Raw genomic sequence first — 16,928 nt, forward strand, 5'->3', positions numbered from 1 at the left:
TATGTTGCTTTCTATCCCCATCTCTGTCTATTCCTTTCTTCGTCTTTCTGTATTTTTCTCTCTTTCTTTCGTTCCATCTTGTTTTGACCATCTGCGTGACAAGCAGGTGTCCTACCACAGGGCCCCGGTATTGCTTGAAACTGCTTCGGCAAAAAATTGTATATGAATGTCATGTCCTGGAAGGAGTCTTCTTAACGCATGTAATATTGCGTGGCAGAAGCGTAGAATCACGCCAGTCGTCATAACATGCTAATTGCGCAACCAGTGGGTGTTCTAAAGGCCCACCCATTACAAAGCTTTCACGCATAATTAGTCATCATCATCTGCAAAAGCAGCAACAACGTGAGCAGCTACGTAGGTTCGCGTGTTGCCCTACGGACGCGTAGAAGGCCTTTCGCTGATTCGCAAAAGGAGGAATTATGGCGTAGTGGGCACTTCACAACTGTACTTGCAATAAACATTCTAGGATAGTTTGAAACGGCCAATGTTACGCGCACAGTCGTTCGTTTCCTAACTACACGGTTGAGGCATGCACCCAGAACAGAATCGAGGCTAGCACTTGAGAAGGCGATGCGCACGGGCCTGATTACGTTATCGCGTTCTGCTCTTGAAGCCGAAGTTCAAGCGTTCTTCAAGCTTTTTTTTCGTTCAAAATTGATAGCACGTTACGCTGCCTAGCTTCATACGTTAGTATTTCACTTTGGCTAGAAACAAAACGTTACTTGCATACGAAACGTTATGTAAAGAGTTTATTTTAACGTACATAGCTCTTTTATTGTTAATGACTTCCCTGACACAGTGTAGAGTGACACAGTGACACAATAGACAGCACATAACGATGGCTTCATGTTTGTGTTAAAACGCAATGGTTGGGTCAAAGAAGGTTCAATTTTAACGTTAAAACTCGGACATTTCCTAGTACAGTTGTACAAAAATACAGCATTTGGTAGGCTTTTGTCCCCTCTTGCCACTACGCAACGGGCAGCCACTTTGATTTTGGGTCCATGATGATGTTACCTTGGCAACTCTGGCAAGGCATTATGTACGCCATTGTGGAGTCCTCATGCTAAAAATGACGTGCAATAACACACGTAAAGCGATGTGCATTAATGGATTACTCTCTTTCTTCCTCTGTTTCTCTTTCCTCCCTTCCTTTCTGTCTATTTCGCTCTTTCTCTTTCGTTTGATGTTACGCTTCTTTCTTTTTTTATTGTCTGTATTTCTCTTTCTTTCTCTTTCTGTCTTTGTTCCATTCTTTTTACTCTATTTCTCCCCTTCGCTTTCTTTCTGCGCTATGGGGCTCTGTCTTCTCTCCTCATTTCCCTCCTTCACGCCACTACTCCCTTTCCCACCCCTTTGCTATACTATACCACACAAGGCTATGCTCTGCTGTGCCAGCGTGCCTGGATAACCGAGTGGTTACGATGCTCGCCTTCGGATCGTGGGACCGCTGGTTCCTATCCCACCTCGCCAAGAAATTTTTTCGCGAAGAATTTCTCTTTCTTTCTCTCTGTTGCTGTCTTTTTCTCTCTCTTTTTCTCTCCTTGTGCGAAAATGTTTCGTAAATGAATGCGAAGTTTATGACCAACAAATTTATACGCTGCCAATATATCTTCATTTATATTTGGTGAGCTGGTGGACAGGGCCTACAAGTATCACAGCGTGACATGTCGGCAGGGTAGTGTGAGCTCTCTCTAAGAAGCAAGCACATATGGCTCCCTAGTTTGTAGTGGCACTGTCTCACTACACCTCTACATAACCGTTGTCGAGGTATGTTGGCACAATGTTTGCGGCGTACCGGTATATTAATATGAAGTAGGCCCTACAAAACAACAAAAAACGGTGTCACGTGGCTGATACATGGAGAATATTGGTCGTCAAAGAAGTGTTGTCGAACCAGCGAAGATTACAAGAGTCGTGGGGCCAGAAATCGCTAATAACGTGTCAGATATTGCGGCGAGTTCTGGCCACTGCTTCACATCGTAGAGCTCACCCACGGGCAAGGCGTACGGTGAATTTGTTGCCGGCACTGATTCTCAATCTTTGCGAGTAGAACGAAGTAATAATTCACAAGACAGCCAATGTTTAGCACCTTTTCCGATTAGAGAGGAGCGTCTGATGACGTCCTACTGCTTGCCGTGCTCGCCTTCAGATTTTCTCATCCGTGAAGAGATACTACGATCATAAGCAAGCGAAATATAGTTGAACGCACCAAAATTCTGAAAGGTATGGGACTCATTGACGGCCTGCAACGGCCAGCACCGAACCGTTGCAGCACCTTGAGAAACAACAGTGTTTTGTCTCTTCTCTTCGTAAAGTTTTCACCCCCTTTTCCCAGTGCAGGGTAGTTCAGCCCTGGTTAGTACCCCTCCGCTTGTTTTATCCTTGTTTTCGCTTCCTTTCTCTAAGAGCACTGGCGCATGACTACCTTGTGGGGAGCAGCGCCTCAGTAACGTGAATTTTCATCTCTTTTATTGTAGACACGTGTTGTTACAATTGTTCTGAGTAGTCGACATTTCTGTGAAGGTGGAGTATCACATTAGAGCTGCTAGTGAATGTCAGGCCATGTTGTGGAGGTTGTCGTTTATTTCAGCTCGTAACACCGGTCAAGTGTACTGCATAGGGAGGTAGAGGGGCGGTGCGGTGTGGTGTCTTTATTCACCGTGATGCTTGATCACTTACGTTTTATTTTTGGCTGGGTGCATCCGTAATTGGCATTTTCATACTAACACTCCACAACTGCCCCATATGAAGCGAAAGAGCTTGGCACCTTTTTGTAACGCTGTTCAAACCTGGGAAGGCGATCAAAGTATGTAATACAAGAAAGACAGGCTGTATCCTCGTGATGCAAAGATAAATTCGACTTTGTCTAAACTTCCCATCGACTTTAGAAGAACGCGTTTCACAGTAAAACAGACATTTTTGTTTGTTGAAAGGCTGAAAAGACGTTATCCTTCTGGTGGAGAGTACCAGAAGAGAGGTTGCATAAAGGCTCATAAAATTGAGCCGTGTCGGTGACAGCTGCTTGATAAAATTTCCAATATTTGAATGCAGAGACAGGAAATTGTGTCTCAACGATCATTCCTACTTAAAGACACGACACTTCGAATAATTGTAAACTTGTTCAGTTTGCAAAACTTAGTGCCAAATATATCTTATGAGCATATCAATTTTGCGGCATGTTCCGCGGCCATGGGTGGGCATATTGATGCAGTGCCGGTCTTAACGTTTGGCTGACCTGTCCTGCCTGTCATTCAATGTGAACAAAATATATAAATTGGTAGTGAAATTGGCTGCAGTCGCAAAATGTGTCCAAAATCTGGATTGCTCCTCATCTAAATAAAATGAGCTTGAAATAGGGTCTTGTGTCAGTGTTTGCGTAAAGACATCGTTCCTGATTATGAAAGACTGCACATCACATTATTACTGAGGAATATTAATATGCTTTATTTCCTAATACAAGTGCTCTCCATTTGCAATTACCATAGCAAGGACCGAAAGACAGGAAAACAACATTATTCAACCCTACATCAAACACTCGTAACAGATGGTGACACCATGCGTCTGTTTTGAATGCAGAAAATTGCCATTTTACGGGCACTCGCTAGTGTATACAGCGCGTATATCGAAGTTCTCAGAGTATTCAAGAAACTTATCCAGACAGCTATCAGGAATGTCGTCGTAATCGGTAGCCCATAGTTCATAACCTGGAAGGAAATGCAAGTTAGAGGTGAGTTTCAAGAGGTGGGAGGAGAAAGCTTTCTACTCTCGAAATGTAAAATCTACGTGACGAGATAGAAGGATGCTCGTTTTGCAAATCAGAAACTAGAAACCATTGTTGATCTTTTCAAGGCTTGCGAAATATTTGAAGATATTCAGTCACATGAATTAAATTCACGTTATTTTGCGATAGATCAGCTGTTTGATTTCCCCGGCTGAATCTCGGAATAAACTTATTCATCAACCGCAGAAGAACGAAACACCAGTGAAAATTTGAAAGGTGCTGATTATTTATTTCGGAAAGTGTTTATTACAACAACTTGTTTTTAAACGTCTACGACGAGAATAAATAAAAAACCGCTTATATGATGCTACCAATATTAATGAGCACTAACAGACAATTTATTGTCTGTTAGTGCTCCGTAATATTGTGTATAATAAAGAAAATGAGCCCTTAAAATTAACGCTACCAATATTAGGCTCACGCATCATGCGATCCGCTGGTTACCTGCTGGCTAAAAGCACTCTACGTGCGCTCTGTTAATTGTCCCTTCGTTGCGTTGTAGAAGCAATTTGCAGCTTTATACTCAATTGTCACTATTTTCAATGAAGTTAAAGTCCGGTTTCCAAAAGCGCACGCTGTAAAAACATTGCGGCGTTCCTTCTTGCTCTTTTTCGATAAGATAATCACCTTGCGCGATCAACATATTCAGGTTCCGGAGTCAATATTGGAGTCTCAAGAGAAGATGGCGCGAATTTTGCTAAAATCAATCTAGAGCAGCGCAAATTTTACATTTCAGCCCTTCCCTTATGGGTATCCACTTTTTTCTTTTGTCGGTATTTTTTTTTCACAACCAGATAATGACCGTGGATATTTCTGCTTTATGGCAACATATTGTTACGTGCGCGAAAGGGTTTATTAGGATGCATAGTAACAGTTAACTATAAAGTTGAAACTCGGCTTAACGAGTTGTCTACTATGCTGGAATAAATTCGTTAAATGGGGAATTTCGTGCAATCGGGAAAGAAATTTCTCGGTCCTTCCAAATCTATAATTGTAAAGTAGCGTCACTCAAAAGCTACCGCGGTATTGTCTTTGTCGCCAAACAACGTCTGTGCATGACAAAAGACAGCGGCGGTGGTCCGAGGGCAGCCTCGACATTGAGCCTGGCGACATTGTTCCAAGGGCGGCCTCGACATATGGGGCACCATGTCCGGGTGATGTGGTCCACGTAGACGGTCACGCGAATCTATCACAAGCCATTCGCATCCGAAGACGCGGAGAACAGACGTACTGAGTGAGCGAGTAGGCCGAGAAAAAAACATGGTTGATCCCTCCGTCATAGGAATCGGTATAACACGAAAGTGAAACTTGTCTTCACAGAAGTAGTGCTTATTGTGTAGCGATACATGAGAGCTTGTACAATGTCTATTCTTGTTTGGCAGCTATAGCACTGTTTGACGTGGATGCACCCATGTTGACAGCATGTCTCTATCGAGACGACTAACGCCCATGATCATGATTAAATTGTTGTGGTAGCTGACGGTGTGAACATATATTTGGACACAGCGAATCGTGAATACCGCGTAAGGATGATATCAATAAGCTCATAATCAACACTGGTACCCGGTATGCACTTCTTCAAAGCGTCGTCAATTAAGGAGAGAAACGGCACGGTGTGCGCTTTCTAGTAATGGGTAGCCAACCCCTGTGCTCATGCATACACTAACAAACACTGCGTTTCAGCAACACGGGAGGTAGAGGTTCGTAGCCTGAGCCGCAAACGCGTGCGTCCCGCTGGTTTCTGTCTCGCAGGCGCTGCTCTCGCTCCACCAAGGCACGACATTCGCCCGTCGAAATCCCGTCCTTTCTGCAACGCGTATTGCAGCAGTTTTGTTAGTCGGTGCTCTCGCAATTGAAGCAGTCGGCGGCGGAGAAATCCCGTTGGTGCACGTGGAAGCTGCACTAATCCGATGAGCCGACGCACGCTAACACGAAGCCAAAGGCAAAGAACGTAACTGCGTCAACGGTACCTCGGCGACAACAGCGCGGCCAGTATACCTCTCTGGTATCGAGACGCTTTAACCATGACCTCCGATATCGCGTGCAATCTCGGAGTAAGCGCTAGTTACCGTCGATCGTGAAGCATTACTTCTTTTCACATCTCACAGACGGCGGCACCACCCCGCTCCGCCCGTCGCGAATGAGAATGCGTGAAAGATATAAGGCGCGTTCGCGCCGTGTCTAGCATCTCGCGAGTTAGCTTAGTCGGTAGCGCGTCGGGCGCTTGCCGTCGCGGCCGCAACGTCGTGGGTTCGATTCCCAGCGGGGTATCTCTTTCTTGGTTTTTTTCTTTCTCACCTGTTGGCGTCCATTTTATGGACGTCATATCCGTGACGGATGTACTTGGTGGACCCCGGCATAAAACACTTTCGTGTTAAAAAAGTTGCGAGGAGGCGACCAGCGCTATCTGCCGCATAAACTATGAGTTAATGAAAGCAACCACCACCGCCCGTGGCACCATCCTGTATGTAAGAGCGCTACCGACTGCCGAGTCCGTTGTTGAGTGCACGGAAAGTCAGAGGTGTGCCTCGCGATAATATGGGCTCGTACAAAGTTTAGGTCGTATCTCTTCTGGTGTCTATTAAAAGTTCAGGCTGATCATCACGACGCTTTGTGCTGATTGGTAACTAGCACAAAGCAGCATAATCGCAGCTAAGGCTGAACCTAGGGTGCATATGTTTAATGCAATATTCTTATGGTGCGCGATAAAAGAAAAATCTGTCTATGCCCATATTATAATAAATTCACCGCCTTTTTCCTGACGTATTTTAAAAAAAATCTTCATAAAATCGGGTTTGGTGGCTAGGGGGGGGATCTCTGTTCGTTCCGCGTTCGTTCTGGCGGTGTTACGTCACAAAAGTGGGTGGTCCGCAGCTCTCTTCCGCCGAGAGGAAGATGACAGCCAATCGTCAAGCTCTGAGCGGCGAGCTTTCCCGAAGTAGACGCGCATCGTTTGTCCTCGGCAAGGGGACCGTATATTTCAAAACGAAGTGTTTCTCGCCTTCTAATAAATACAGTTATACGAAGAGATATTGTTTTTCTTTTCAAGCTCAAACAGTTTCTGAAACAGCAATAGGTTTGTGCGCTGATATTTATTGGTGTTAGTTTTTCTAACGTGCTCGCTATGTGAAGTCGCGCACGCGAAAAAAAAAAGAGAAAAGTAGCGGTTGGCGCAGTTTTTCAAGATGTCGTCCCACCGGAATGTCTGGCTTGGCTCCCGGGTGTCGAATCGTCAAAAGGAGCTTCTGCTGGCTTTTATAAAAGAGCACCCACAGATACCTACGCCATCGTGCCCACTGGGGCCGTCGTTCACGAGTGAGGACCGGGACGACACGTGGCAGTAGCTGGTAGCGCTTTTGAACTAAGAAGTCCCTGCGCGTAAGACCACAGCCAGGTGGCAGGCCCGTTCATTTTGTTCGCACTGTTCGTTTCGAGAACAGAAAGCGACGCCGCACTCGCTCACGTCTTCAAACGCATCTCGCACCTCCAACCGCAAGAGAAGCACACGTCGAAAGCGCCTTTTTCTCAAAATCAGCTGTTGCAGCAGCCGCAACCGCCGCATCGTGCCGTGCGAAGCCGTTTGTTCGCTCGACAGAACGCGTGCGAAGGGTCTCGCGCTCCGTTCGTTTGTAGCACACGACATGCTGGTTATGACACGGTATGACGTAACCAAAAAATAAAAGATCAAGCAAAAAGAAAAATGGTTACGCCCCTCAGAGACGTGGTTTTTTCCGGCTTCGGCCAATCGCGTACGCCGCCAGAATGGGTACAGAACAAACGGCGCAGAACAGAGATCTCCGATCACCCCACTCGTTATGCCGCGATATGACGTCACCAAAAAAGAAAATATCAAGCAAAAAAAATGGCGACACCCCCCGGCCTTGAGTGGCATCTCCCGCTTCAGCCAATCAGCTCGCTTGTTCTTCCCCAGGAGAACGAACAAGCGGAACGAACAAATCTCCGATCGCCCCCTAGGTTATTTCATGAATTCCGATTCCATGAATTCGTATTCATAAATTCCGATGACAACAATGAAACCTGTAAGTATATACCGGGGAACGTAAATTTCTTTGTTATATCGGGAACTCTGTAACATTATGTTTCCACAAATCAACTTTTAACTATATATATCTTCCGCTTCATGCACTAAGATTTACAATTTTTTAGAAAGAAGAAATGCCTTTCATATGTGATGCTTTATTAGTATCGAAGCAAAGATGCTTCCGCGGGAACATTGACGTGAAGATAACTGCTCTGACGTCGTCCACCTTCACTCAGTTAACACGTGACTGTGGATGCGCATTTTGAACCTTTGTAGGAGAAGGTGACAAAGCAGTCAATGAATCGCTAACTGCCTGAGGGAGGCCTCCACGGTGCCTCAGTGCTTGCGGTGCTCGCCTGCTGACCACACAGTCGCGGGTTTGGTGCCGGCCACGGCGGCCGCATTTCGATGGTGGCAAAACGCTAGAAGCTTGTGTGTGTGTGCGCACGTTAAACAAACCTGGAGGTCGAGATTACCCGGAGCCCTCCACCACAGCGTCTCTCATAGCCTATAGCTTTGGTCGCTTTGCGACGTTAAGCACTATAGAGCAGCCATCATTAAATGACCCAATTATTGCGCAGAATATTTTCTGTTTCTGAAAAAAGTGTCTATTATTCTGAGTCGGCTGCATCCTTCCTTCGGTCACCGTATCTTCATGAAGACTGAAGACTTCATGAAGCCGAAGTTTATACAAAGTTTTTAAATTGCGTGACTTTTGAACGAACACGTAGGCTCACGACAGAACACACCGAGGAGAATGCGCATTCGGATATTGTGAAACGCGGGCAATTGAAATTCAGATGGATTGATGTGTCAAACGAAAGAACAATACACGGTATGCTTTTAGGTTGGCGTACGGCAGCAGGCTAACACTTCAAGTGCGCTTCAAAAAAGCAACTGCCTAATAAAACTAAAGATACAACCGTCTTGTCTTTCCTCAGTACATGAATTTAACGGTAACTTACAATTCTCTTAGGTTTAGGTAAATAAGACTCCTCATGTTCTTTATTTAGGAATTGTACTTTTGTTAATAGTTCTTGTGCCTTACTCAGATACATGCGTCTCCATTGCTATTCTCATAGCCCCCATGTTGATGACGCTCATGATTTCCTTAGGACCGCTTGTGCTTGAAAACTTTGTGATCTGGAGTAGTGTTTGTAGTCTACGTATTTAGGTAAAGTGAACGTGCGCTGCCGTAAAAGCGCTTACTTTGATAGATGCGCTAGACTTTCTACTCTGAACACAAGATATTACAGTTACCTACCTCCACTAGGAAGATCAGCTGTCGGGGGAACGTAGAATACATCGCAATTTCCACCAGAGTATACAAGGGCGTCAGTGAAAGTCCTCCCATCTGTGACATAAACATGAAAATACAGCGTATAACTTCAAAACAGCATTAGTTGCACACATTTTCTCGCGCAAGAAGACACATTTTGTAGCATATATAGAATAGATGTTCCAAAATATCTCACAAAATTGTCTTCCCTTTGAAGTGTTTGCCCCTTTGTTTATACCTTTTTTTATCGCGCGCCTGCTCTTCTCTCCGCTGTCCTTTCCATCTTTCTTTCCCTTTCCCCCTCCCCTTAGTGTAGGGTAGCAAACCTGATGCTACAATTCTGGTCAACTTCCCAGCCTTTCTCTCGTTTTATTATCTCTCTCTCTCTCTCAAGAAGCAGTTTGCTTGACACAGGTGTAATTCCTCGTTTTTCTATTCTTTTTTTGCGTTAAATATTCTTCAACTTCTTTCTACAAATGCTCCCTTCCGTAATAATAACGCACGCTGCACTGGTTAGTTCAGCATTTCTGTCCCACAGGCCAGAAATGCTGAACATTCGTTATGCAGCGGGAACTGCTCATCAAGGAATATGGACTCATTGGACTTAATTGCCCGAACCTTGACGATTACCGGTTCCCGAGGGGATGCGCTGCTCGGCGTGACCAGGCCCATCGAGCTCCACTAACTTTTATGAACAAAAGAGACTTGACTTGGTGTTCATGGACATTTTTCAATGTGAATACTTATTTATTTGTGACTCCATATATGTTATTTGTTTTTATTTCCTCTTTTCTTTGCTCCTATAATCTTTTCCTCTGTGTATTCCTCTTCCAGAAAAGGCAGGCAGCTGTTGTGCCCCATTAAGTGGCAGTTGTTAGCTATCCCTCCCTCTTTCCTTCGTGTTTTATGTGTTTTGTGTACCCAAACCAAATATCAATATCAATAATACAAATAATATTGGGCAGTAGTTAAGGGAAGCTATCATAGCGAAAACCTAGAAGAAAACTATTTTTCACGCTTGTGAACATGAAGAGCACAGTAAATTTGATCTCTATAATAAGTATAGTAACATGATTTCACGGCTTTGTATGTTGCATTTATGAGCGTCACTCTTCAGAAACAACCGACTTGAATGCGTGCATTTTGGTCTGCAATGCTGACCTTGAGATATGCACTTTTTAACAATCCTACGACCGCGCCCGTAGCCAAAGGGGGGGGGGGGAGAAATTTTGATGGCACATGGTGTTTTACCGAAAATAAATAAGGAAAATAGGCGTTGTTCTCAAGTAGTCAAGGCTTTCAGCAAGTGAGCTCCCCTTCGAAAAAAATTCCCGGCTATGGGCCTGCCTACGATATTAATAGATCATGTGTGGGAATATTGTCGTGCTCTCAAAAACGTACTTTGTGAAATATCAACCACAATGTAGATACCGCTACATGCGCTTTTAAATACCTGCATGGGCCAGAATAGCTAGTGTATCTTCAGCGTGTCCCAAAGAGATTGTTTTTATAATCTGGGTTACAACTAGGGCACTTCGCCCCAGCGGTGCGCAAACTCTGAATGTATGTCGAATGATTCTGCACAGAGTTAACAAATGGAAAAATTCGTAAATAAGCCTGAATCCAGCTTACGGCCTTTTCATAGAACTGTTCTTTACAGAAGCTATATTGCCGTAACCATCAACACAATTAAAACATGGGCAGGTGGTCATAAAAGCATACAAAGTTATATATAATTACGCAACCAGGCAATATTTACCTTCCGCAACTATTTACCTTCCGCAACTACACCATGTGTAGTTGCGGAAGGTACGAACAAAGACGACGAACATTGTTGGCCTTGTTACCCAAAGTGGTGGCGTGTGGGAAAAGCAATATCAGTACAGTGAGAGTGCATTCGATGGATATATTATATAATATGTCAAGTTGGTATAACTTCACCATGTTAACATATTAAATAACTTACCGCATAATAAAATACCAGCGCAACAGCAAAGTTTGCAAACGTTTATCTTATCGCGCCGTGCCTCGACAATACGAATATCTGATATCCTCGCGTAACGTAGGAAACGAAACACCGCCCTGAGAGCTACAAGGCAACTTTCAATTCTGCTGTGATGACGGGTAATGTCAGTGGCGTCGAATGTATCAAGCCTTAGTGATTCCTTACTCAATACGCATTGAAAAGCTTTTCCTATCACATCAGCTTGTATCGGTGTAACCACACAGCGCCTCAGTAGAGACGCCAGTACCCTTACAGAGCGCTTGAGCTAAAATCTTGAAGAAAACTTGAGCTTCGCCTTCAATAGTAGAACACAATAGCGTGATCGGGCCCCCAGGGCGCCGCCTTCTCAATTACTAGCCTAGCTTCGGTTCTCGGTGGATATCTCAATCGTGCCGCAATAAAACGAACGTCTGTGCGCGTAACATTGGTCGTTTAAAACTACCCTAAAATACCTACTACAAGTACACTTGCGAGGTGCATACTGCAACATAAATCATTTTTTGGCGAATCGGCGATGGGCGCCCTACGCGTCTGTAAGGCAACACGAGAACCTACGCAGCTGCTCACTTCGGTGATGCTTTTGCTGCTGATGATGATTAAATATGTCTGAGCGCTTTGTAATAAGTGGGGCTTTAAAACACCCGCTAGTTGCGCAATTCGCATGTTTTTATGCCTGGCGTTATCCTACGCTTCTGCCCCGCAATATTACATCTGTTAAAGACTCCCGCCACTACATGACAACGTTATAGCGTTTTTTTTTTTTTTTTCGAAGCTGTTTCAAGCAATGGCGTGCCCCTCTAGTAGAACACATGATTGCCCCGCAGAAGGCCTGGTTTCGACTCTCACTCGAACCTAAGGTTTTTATTATTTATTTTAATTGGCTATTTCTCGATTTTTAGCTCACGGACAACGCTGATTTTTCGCTCACAACGAATGACGCTGGCACCGAGGCCGACGTCGGAATTTCTGCGAATCGAGCTCTTTAACACTGTCGCGTTAAAACGTATCCCAACTCGCAAGGCACACCTCAGCACCTGCTCCTTCACCAAGTCAACGGCTAGTCCATTTCGAATCGTCGGTTATGCGCTTCGCGCCTCTCAAATCTGTACTCCCGCAAAACTGCTTATGGTTCACAGCGGCACCCATACAGTCACTGCATCTTTCAGAATACCAGCAGAAACTCACCTTCCGTCTTGTATGTAATGGCGTTTGCCTTCTTGTAATCGAACAGAAAATCAGCATAAATTTTTTCATTGGATGTTTTGCTGAAATGTTAGCAGAAATAGGGTGCTGAGGTCACTTTAGGCACAACACCAATGAACAACACCGCAACATAATCGACATCATGAAACACTGCTTCATAAAAAAAAAACGTAGGCTACTGAGCATTACCCCTGGTGTATATGTAGAGTGGCCTTATCATGGGTAGAAAAAAATATGGATGTTCTTGCTATGGACGCTCTGGCTAGGAGACTAAAAGGTTCACAACGGTTCGATTCACTCTCCTGCATAGGTCGGCAATAAAAGGTGGAGCTCACTCAAACTCATTCAATACATTTTGCGCTTGGGGCTCACTCAGAGTCGTCAATATTTTCCGCAAGCGGACTCAGTCGCACTCAAGCTCACTAAACGTTTCCTCAACCGGACTCACTCGGACTCAGACTCAAGGCCCGATCTCAGTCGGAATGAGTCGACTTATGAGTCGGTTTGCCGATTTATGGTCTCATGTACATAGTGCTGTGTCAGTGAATAGTAGAATAAGCTAAACCATGACTTTCGGGTTCATATACATTCGATCGTTATCGTCGGTGAACTTTTGGGCAGGACAATGGGCGGCTTGCGGTATGTTCGTCACTTTCCGTGCGCTTTCACTGGGCTTATAATCTCTGGCAGTACCGACCTCCATGACGTCTTTTGTCTTGTTTAGAAGCAGTTTCCAATTATTTTTCGCAAGAAATATGGAATGATTTCTCGTTTCACATTTGCTCTCTGTTGCTACGAAATATACATTTTTAGTTAAAGAAATAATAACAAAGGTCAAGGGACTTACTAGCTAGCTTCTTGTTCATGGTTATATGTAATTTTAGCTTGAACACTCTTCTCTGCTTCGTTCACATCCGTTGCCTGAACCTTCAGGCAAGTAAAGTCGCGGCCCCATACAGGGTCATCCGTATATGTCGCCAATAGCATGTAATAGGGAGAACTTGCATCTGCTTTCAAGCTCTGAAAGAAATTAAAACCAGATTTATTCATAGTTTCACGATGCCTTTCGCAACGTCTAACAATGTTTTGGTTGAAATCGACTGCTCTGTATCTCACATTCCATAAATATCATGTAAGGAAAAAAAGTAAGGAAAAGATCACCTGATCCCTTGTCGAATATACATGGTACGCATTGATCTTCTGACCTTCTCATGTTTTGCAATACTATACCTAGAATATGATTATACTCTACAAATGTATTCGGACTGTTAGGGAATTGGTTGGCGCGACTTCACGTCATCTATGGTAAAAGACAGTGATGTGACGGGAGAGAAGAGACGATGCAATATGGTAGAACACAAGAAAGCTGGTCATGATGCGCATAGTTTTCCTGACTAACCAAAAATCACCAGGCAGCGTTCAAATTTAGAACGCACCTGATGACGCCCTTTGCGCCAAAACGTATGCTCGCTTCACATAAGCCATTTTTACTCGGAGAACGAAGTAAGAAATTTTAAGGAAAAAGAGAAAGACAGTGAACAGGGTGAGCGCTAGGGTTAGTGCTCGCCCTTTCCGCTGTCTCCTTCTCTCTTTCTTATGATTTCTTTATTTTCGTCTTTGCGTAAAAATGTTTAGTGTGATTCATGAATAACTCGCCTAACAGCGAGTTAGTAAGTTATATTGAGCTATGCACGCTTCGAACCACCACACAATTTTTACGCGGATGTTTCTTTTTTGTTTCTCTTTGTGCGTGTGATCTTCATGGTCACCAAGTGCTCTTGATTTGCGTCACGGGTACGTTTCGTGCGCTTCCCAGCCAGAATATTGAAATTGGAAACGGATGTAGGAATGTCGGTTAGCTTATAAAAGACATGGTAGAAAATAACGCACGGAGGTGGTGCGGTGCACGAGTTCAGAATACGTGACCATGTCTTGCTTAAATTGCTAATCAAATTGAGTGAAAAAGAAAAAAAAGGAGTAACCACAGAAATTACACAGTCGACGCTTACTTGCTAGTGATTGGTTTCGTATAACATGCTAACATTTTTTAAACTCAAGGGCACAGCAGATCTAAGAGCAAAAAAAAATGAGAATCTTCTGAGAAAACACGCGTCAACCGACCAGGAAATGCCTCATTTTTGTAGGATAAACATACAGAAGGCTAGTTTACGCCGATATCGGCCACTTTTGGGGCGGATCCTGGCTTGATGATTTTAGGAACAATATGTAGACTGCGGACCATGTGCGGAGCTATACTCCATCTCACAAGCTGGTTGCAGCGGGGTGGAAGCTTCGAGGTGTAAGCAAGTCACACTCTTGCGCAGCAAAACATAGTTCCGTTTTTAATTGCATTTAATTGGAGAAGGTGGTACGCGTCACAGCAATACGTGATGCGCTAAGCAGGATTCGCATGTACGTCATGAGAATTTAATTATTGCATCGGTAACTTCCCATAGTTGTGAAGACGAACCAACATGGCAGCGCCCATGCAGACGCGATCGCCCGCTTCGATCCGAACTCGCACTTGCTACTTGCCCACTGTTCTGACAGCAATAAATAAACGGTGGAATCTGCTATCGCTTTGTGCCATCTTACACTGAGGACAAAGTATCAGGCACGTTTTATTAGCTGTTTGTTCAGCCATGCCTGCTAAGCTTTGTCGCCGAGAATTTCAGAATGAATCTTGGAAAAAGTGCAAAATGGACACTAGTACATTGCTGTCGAAGCACCGGGAGGCAAATATAACGCAAACAAAAGCGTCGGTTTAGAACTTACGGGCCGCACAGCTCTCGACGGCGACTTCCTAATTTCGAGGCGCATGGAACCAGCGTCGACGTGTGCTGCCATGTTATTCCTTCTTTTTTTTTCCCGGCGCTACCACTGCTGCCCAGCGCTAACAGCGTTGGTTGGTACCACTTGTTCGCTTTACTCGCACAACGCGTTACGGCTACGGGGACGCCGAGCAGACGACGCTACGCGGATGAATACATCGTGAGGTGTGCTCACTCCTGCTATTGGCTGTGCAGCCCCGTAGCTTTCACAGTGCTGCAACCAGATTGTGACATGGAGTATATTTTCGCTTGTTTTGCGAAAAACATTCTACCGGACAGAGTCGTCGGCGCATAAATGACCGGTTGTAACAGCGTAGCAATAAGGTCAATAGTTAGAATGTATCCAGAGGTATTTCTTGCACAACAATTTAAAAAGTACAACTGGGCAGCAGGCTCGGACGGATATGTTACGATAGACTGGTGTCACGAGGTACTCATGAGCGAAAATCACTGCCCATATTTTTACAGAGTTCCGTTGGCTTATTGGCATCAAAAATCTCATATACTCCATTCAGCCTGGCGCATCCTTTTCTTGTATCTTAAAATGAGCAATTTCCTTGACAGCTAGTAAATTGCACGACTCTCGAATCAAAATTTCATAACTTTCTTGCAGGCTAGTTCTTACAAACAAATGATTACGCTATTGTAGCGTTCGTGTTCGCAAAATCACCCGTGAAGCTGAGTGTATTTTATTAGGGTCACAATAAATATAAAATATTTGTGGTCGGCCGGCTTATCCTATACACACGACACTGTGGAATTATTCTGCGACAACTCACATGCCTGCATGGCTTTTTCTGTGGTCAGGTATGTTGCAGAATATCATTGTAGGAATCCCTAAGGAACTACATATTTCTATACAACCATATACACATTACCTGCAAAGTTCGGTTAACACACCTGAGGTTTTTGAGGCATGGATTCAATAGATTTAATATAAGCGCAGTAAAATAGGGCTGCATGGAATTACGCGCTACGAGAAAAAAACCGAAAGCGTTCTGTACCCATGTTATCATAGATCTAATTTTCTGTAACAACAATATTTACAATTTATTCCATTCGACCACAACTAACTGTGTTATCCATGTATATTTGTATAGAATAAATAATGAAGATGACATGCGTTGGCGGAAAAAGCTACAAAGCAACATTCTCCCATAATCGGTTAGCCATGCTTCCAGGACCAACTAATCCAGTGAATATTGTACGGCCATGATCATGCTTAAGAAACAATAAAATTACCACGACTCGCGTTCATTTTAACCTCAAGGTAAAATATTCCCGACTGATAGCAGGAAGAGCTACAGAGTGTGAATTTCCAAGGCACACATTCACAATTTATCACTAATAGAACTTTCTTCATTTAAAGAGATGAGAAGCAATGCGAAATCATTTATACCTCCCAGGCGTCTTGGTTTGCACCAAATTTCTCTTCATCCGCCCACACTGGATTTTGTCCCTTAGCCTGGCTGACCACCAGGGCCAGAGCAAGAGAGAGTACAACAAACTTCATGTTGTCTGCCTTCGGAGTTCCCTCGTTGGATGGAGTGCTTGGGGACCGGCAGCTTCCATATTTATACGTGCCCGTCTTGAGGATTAACAATGAGGTAACATGCGTGCAGCGTGCCATCAATCAATTATCCACAGAGCACTATTGCTTTTAGTGTTATTCCATGGATGAGTCTCTTGAATAAAATTAATTATTGCATGAGTCTTATGGCATAATTACCACGTTTCATTTCCTTTCCTCCGCATGCTTGCGATAGAGCTTTATAGCCATGCGC

At 44.2% G+C, this 16,928-nt stretch overlaps 1 protein-coding gene across 1 annotated transcript; it reads right to left on the reverse strand.

Moving 5' to 3' along the window:
• Window positions 1-3,420: 3,420 nt before the first annotated feature.
• LOC119401893 (female-specific histamine-binding protein 2) lies at window positions 3,421-16,698 on the reverse strand. Its single transcript, XM_037668899.2, has 5 exons — window positions 16,544-16,698; window positions 13,161-13,333; window positions 12,296-12,375; window positions 9,091-9,180; window positions 3,421-3,707 (listed from the first exon to the last, which is right to left on the reverse strand). Exons 1-5 carry the CDS (start codon window positions 16,655-16,657, stop codon window positions 3,592-3,594), a joined length of 573 nt encoding a protein of 190 aa, XP_037524827.1. The 5' UTR covers window positions 16,658-16,698; the 3' UTR covers window positions 3,421-3,591.
• Between the last annotated feature and the right edge of the window lie 230 nt (window positions 16,699-16,928).

This window comes from Rhipicephalus sanguineus, chromosome 8 (assembly GCF_013339695.2).
Source record: "Rhipicephalus sanguineus isolate Rsan-2018 chromosome 8, BIME_Rsan_1.4, whole genome shotgun sequence".
NCBI classification, from domain to species: Eukaryota; Metazoa; Arthropoda; class Arachnida; order Ixodida; family Ixodidae; genus Rhipicephalus; species Rhipicephalus sanguineus.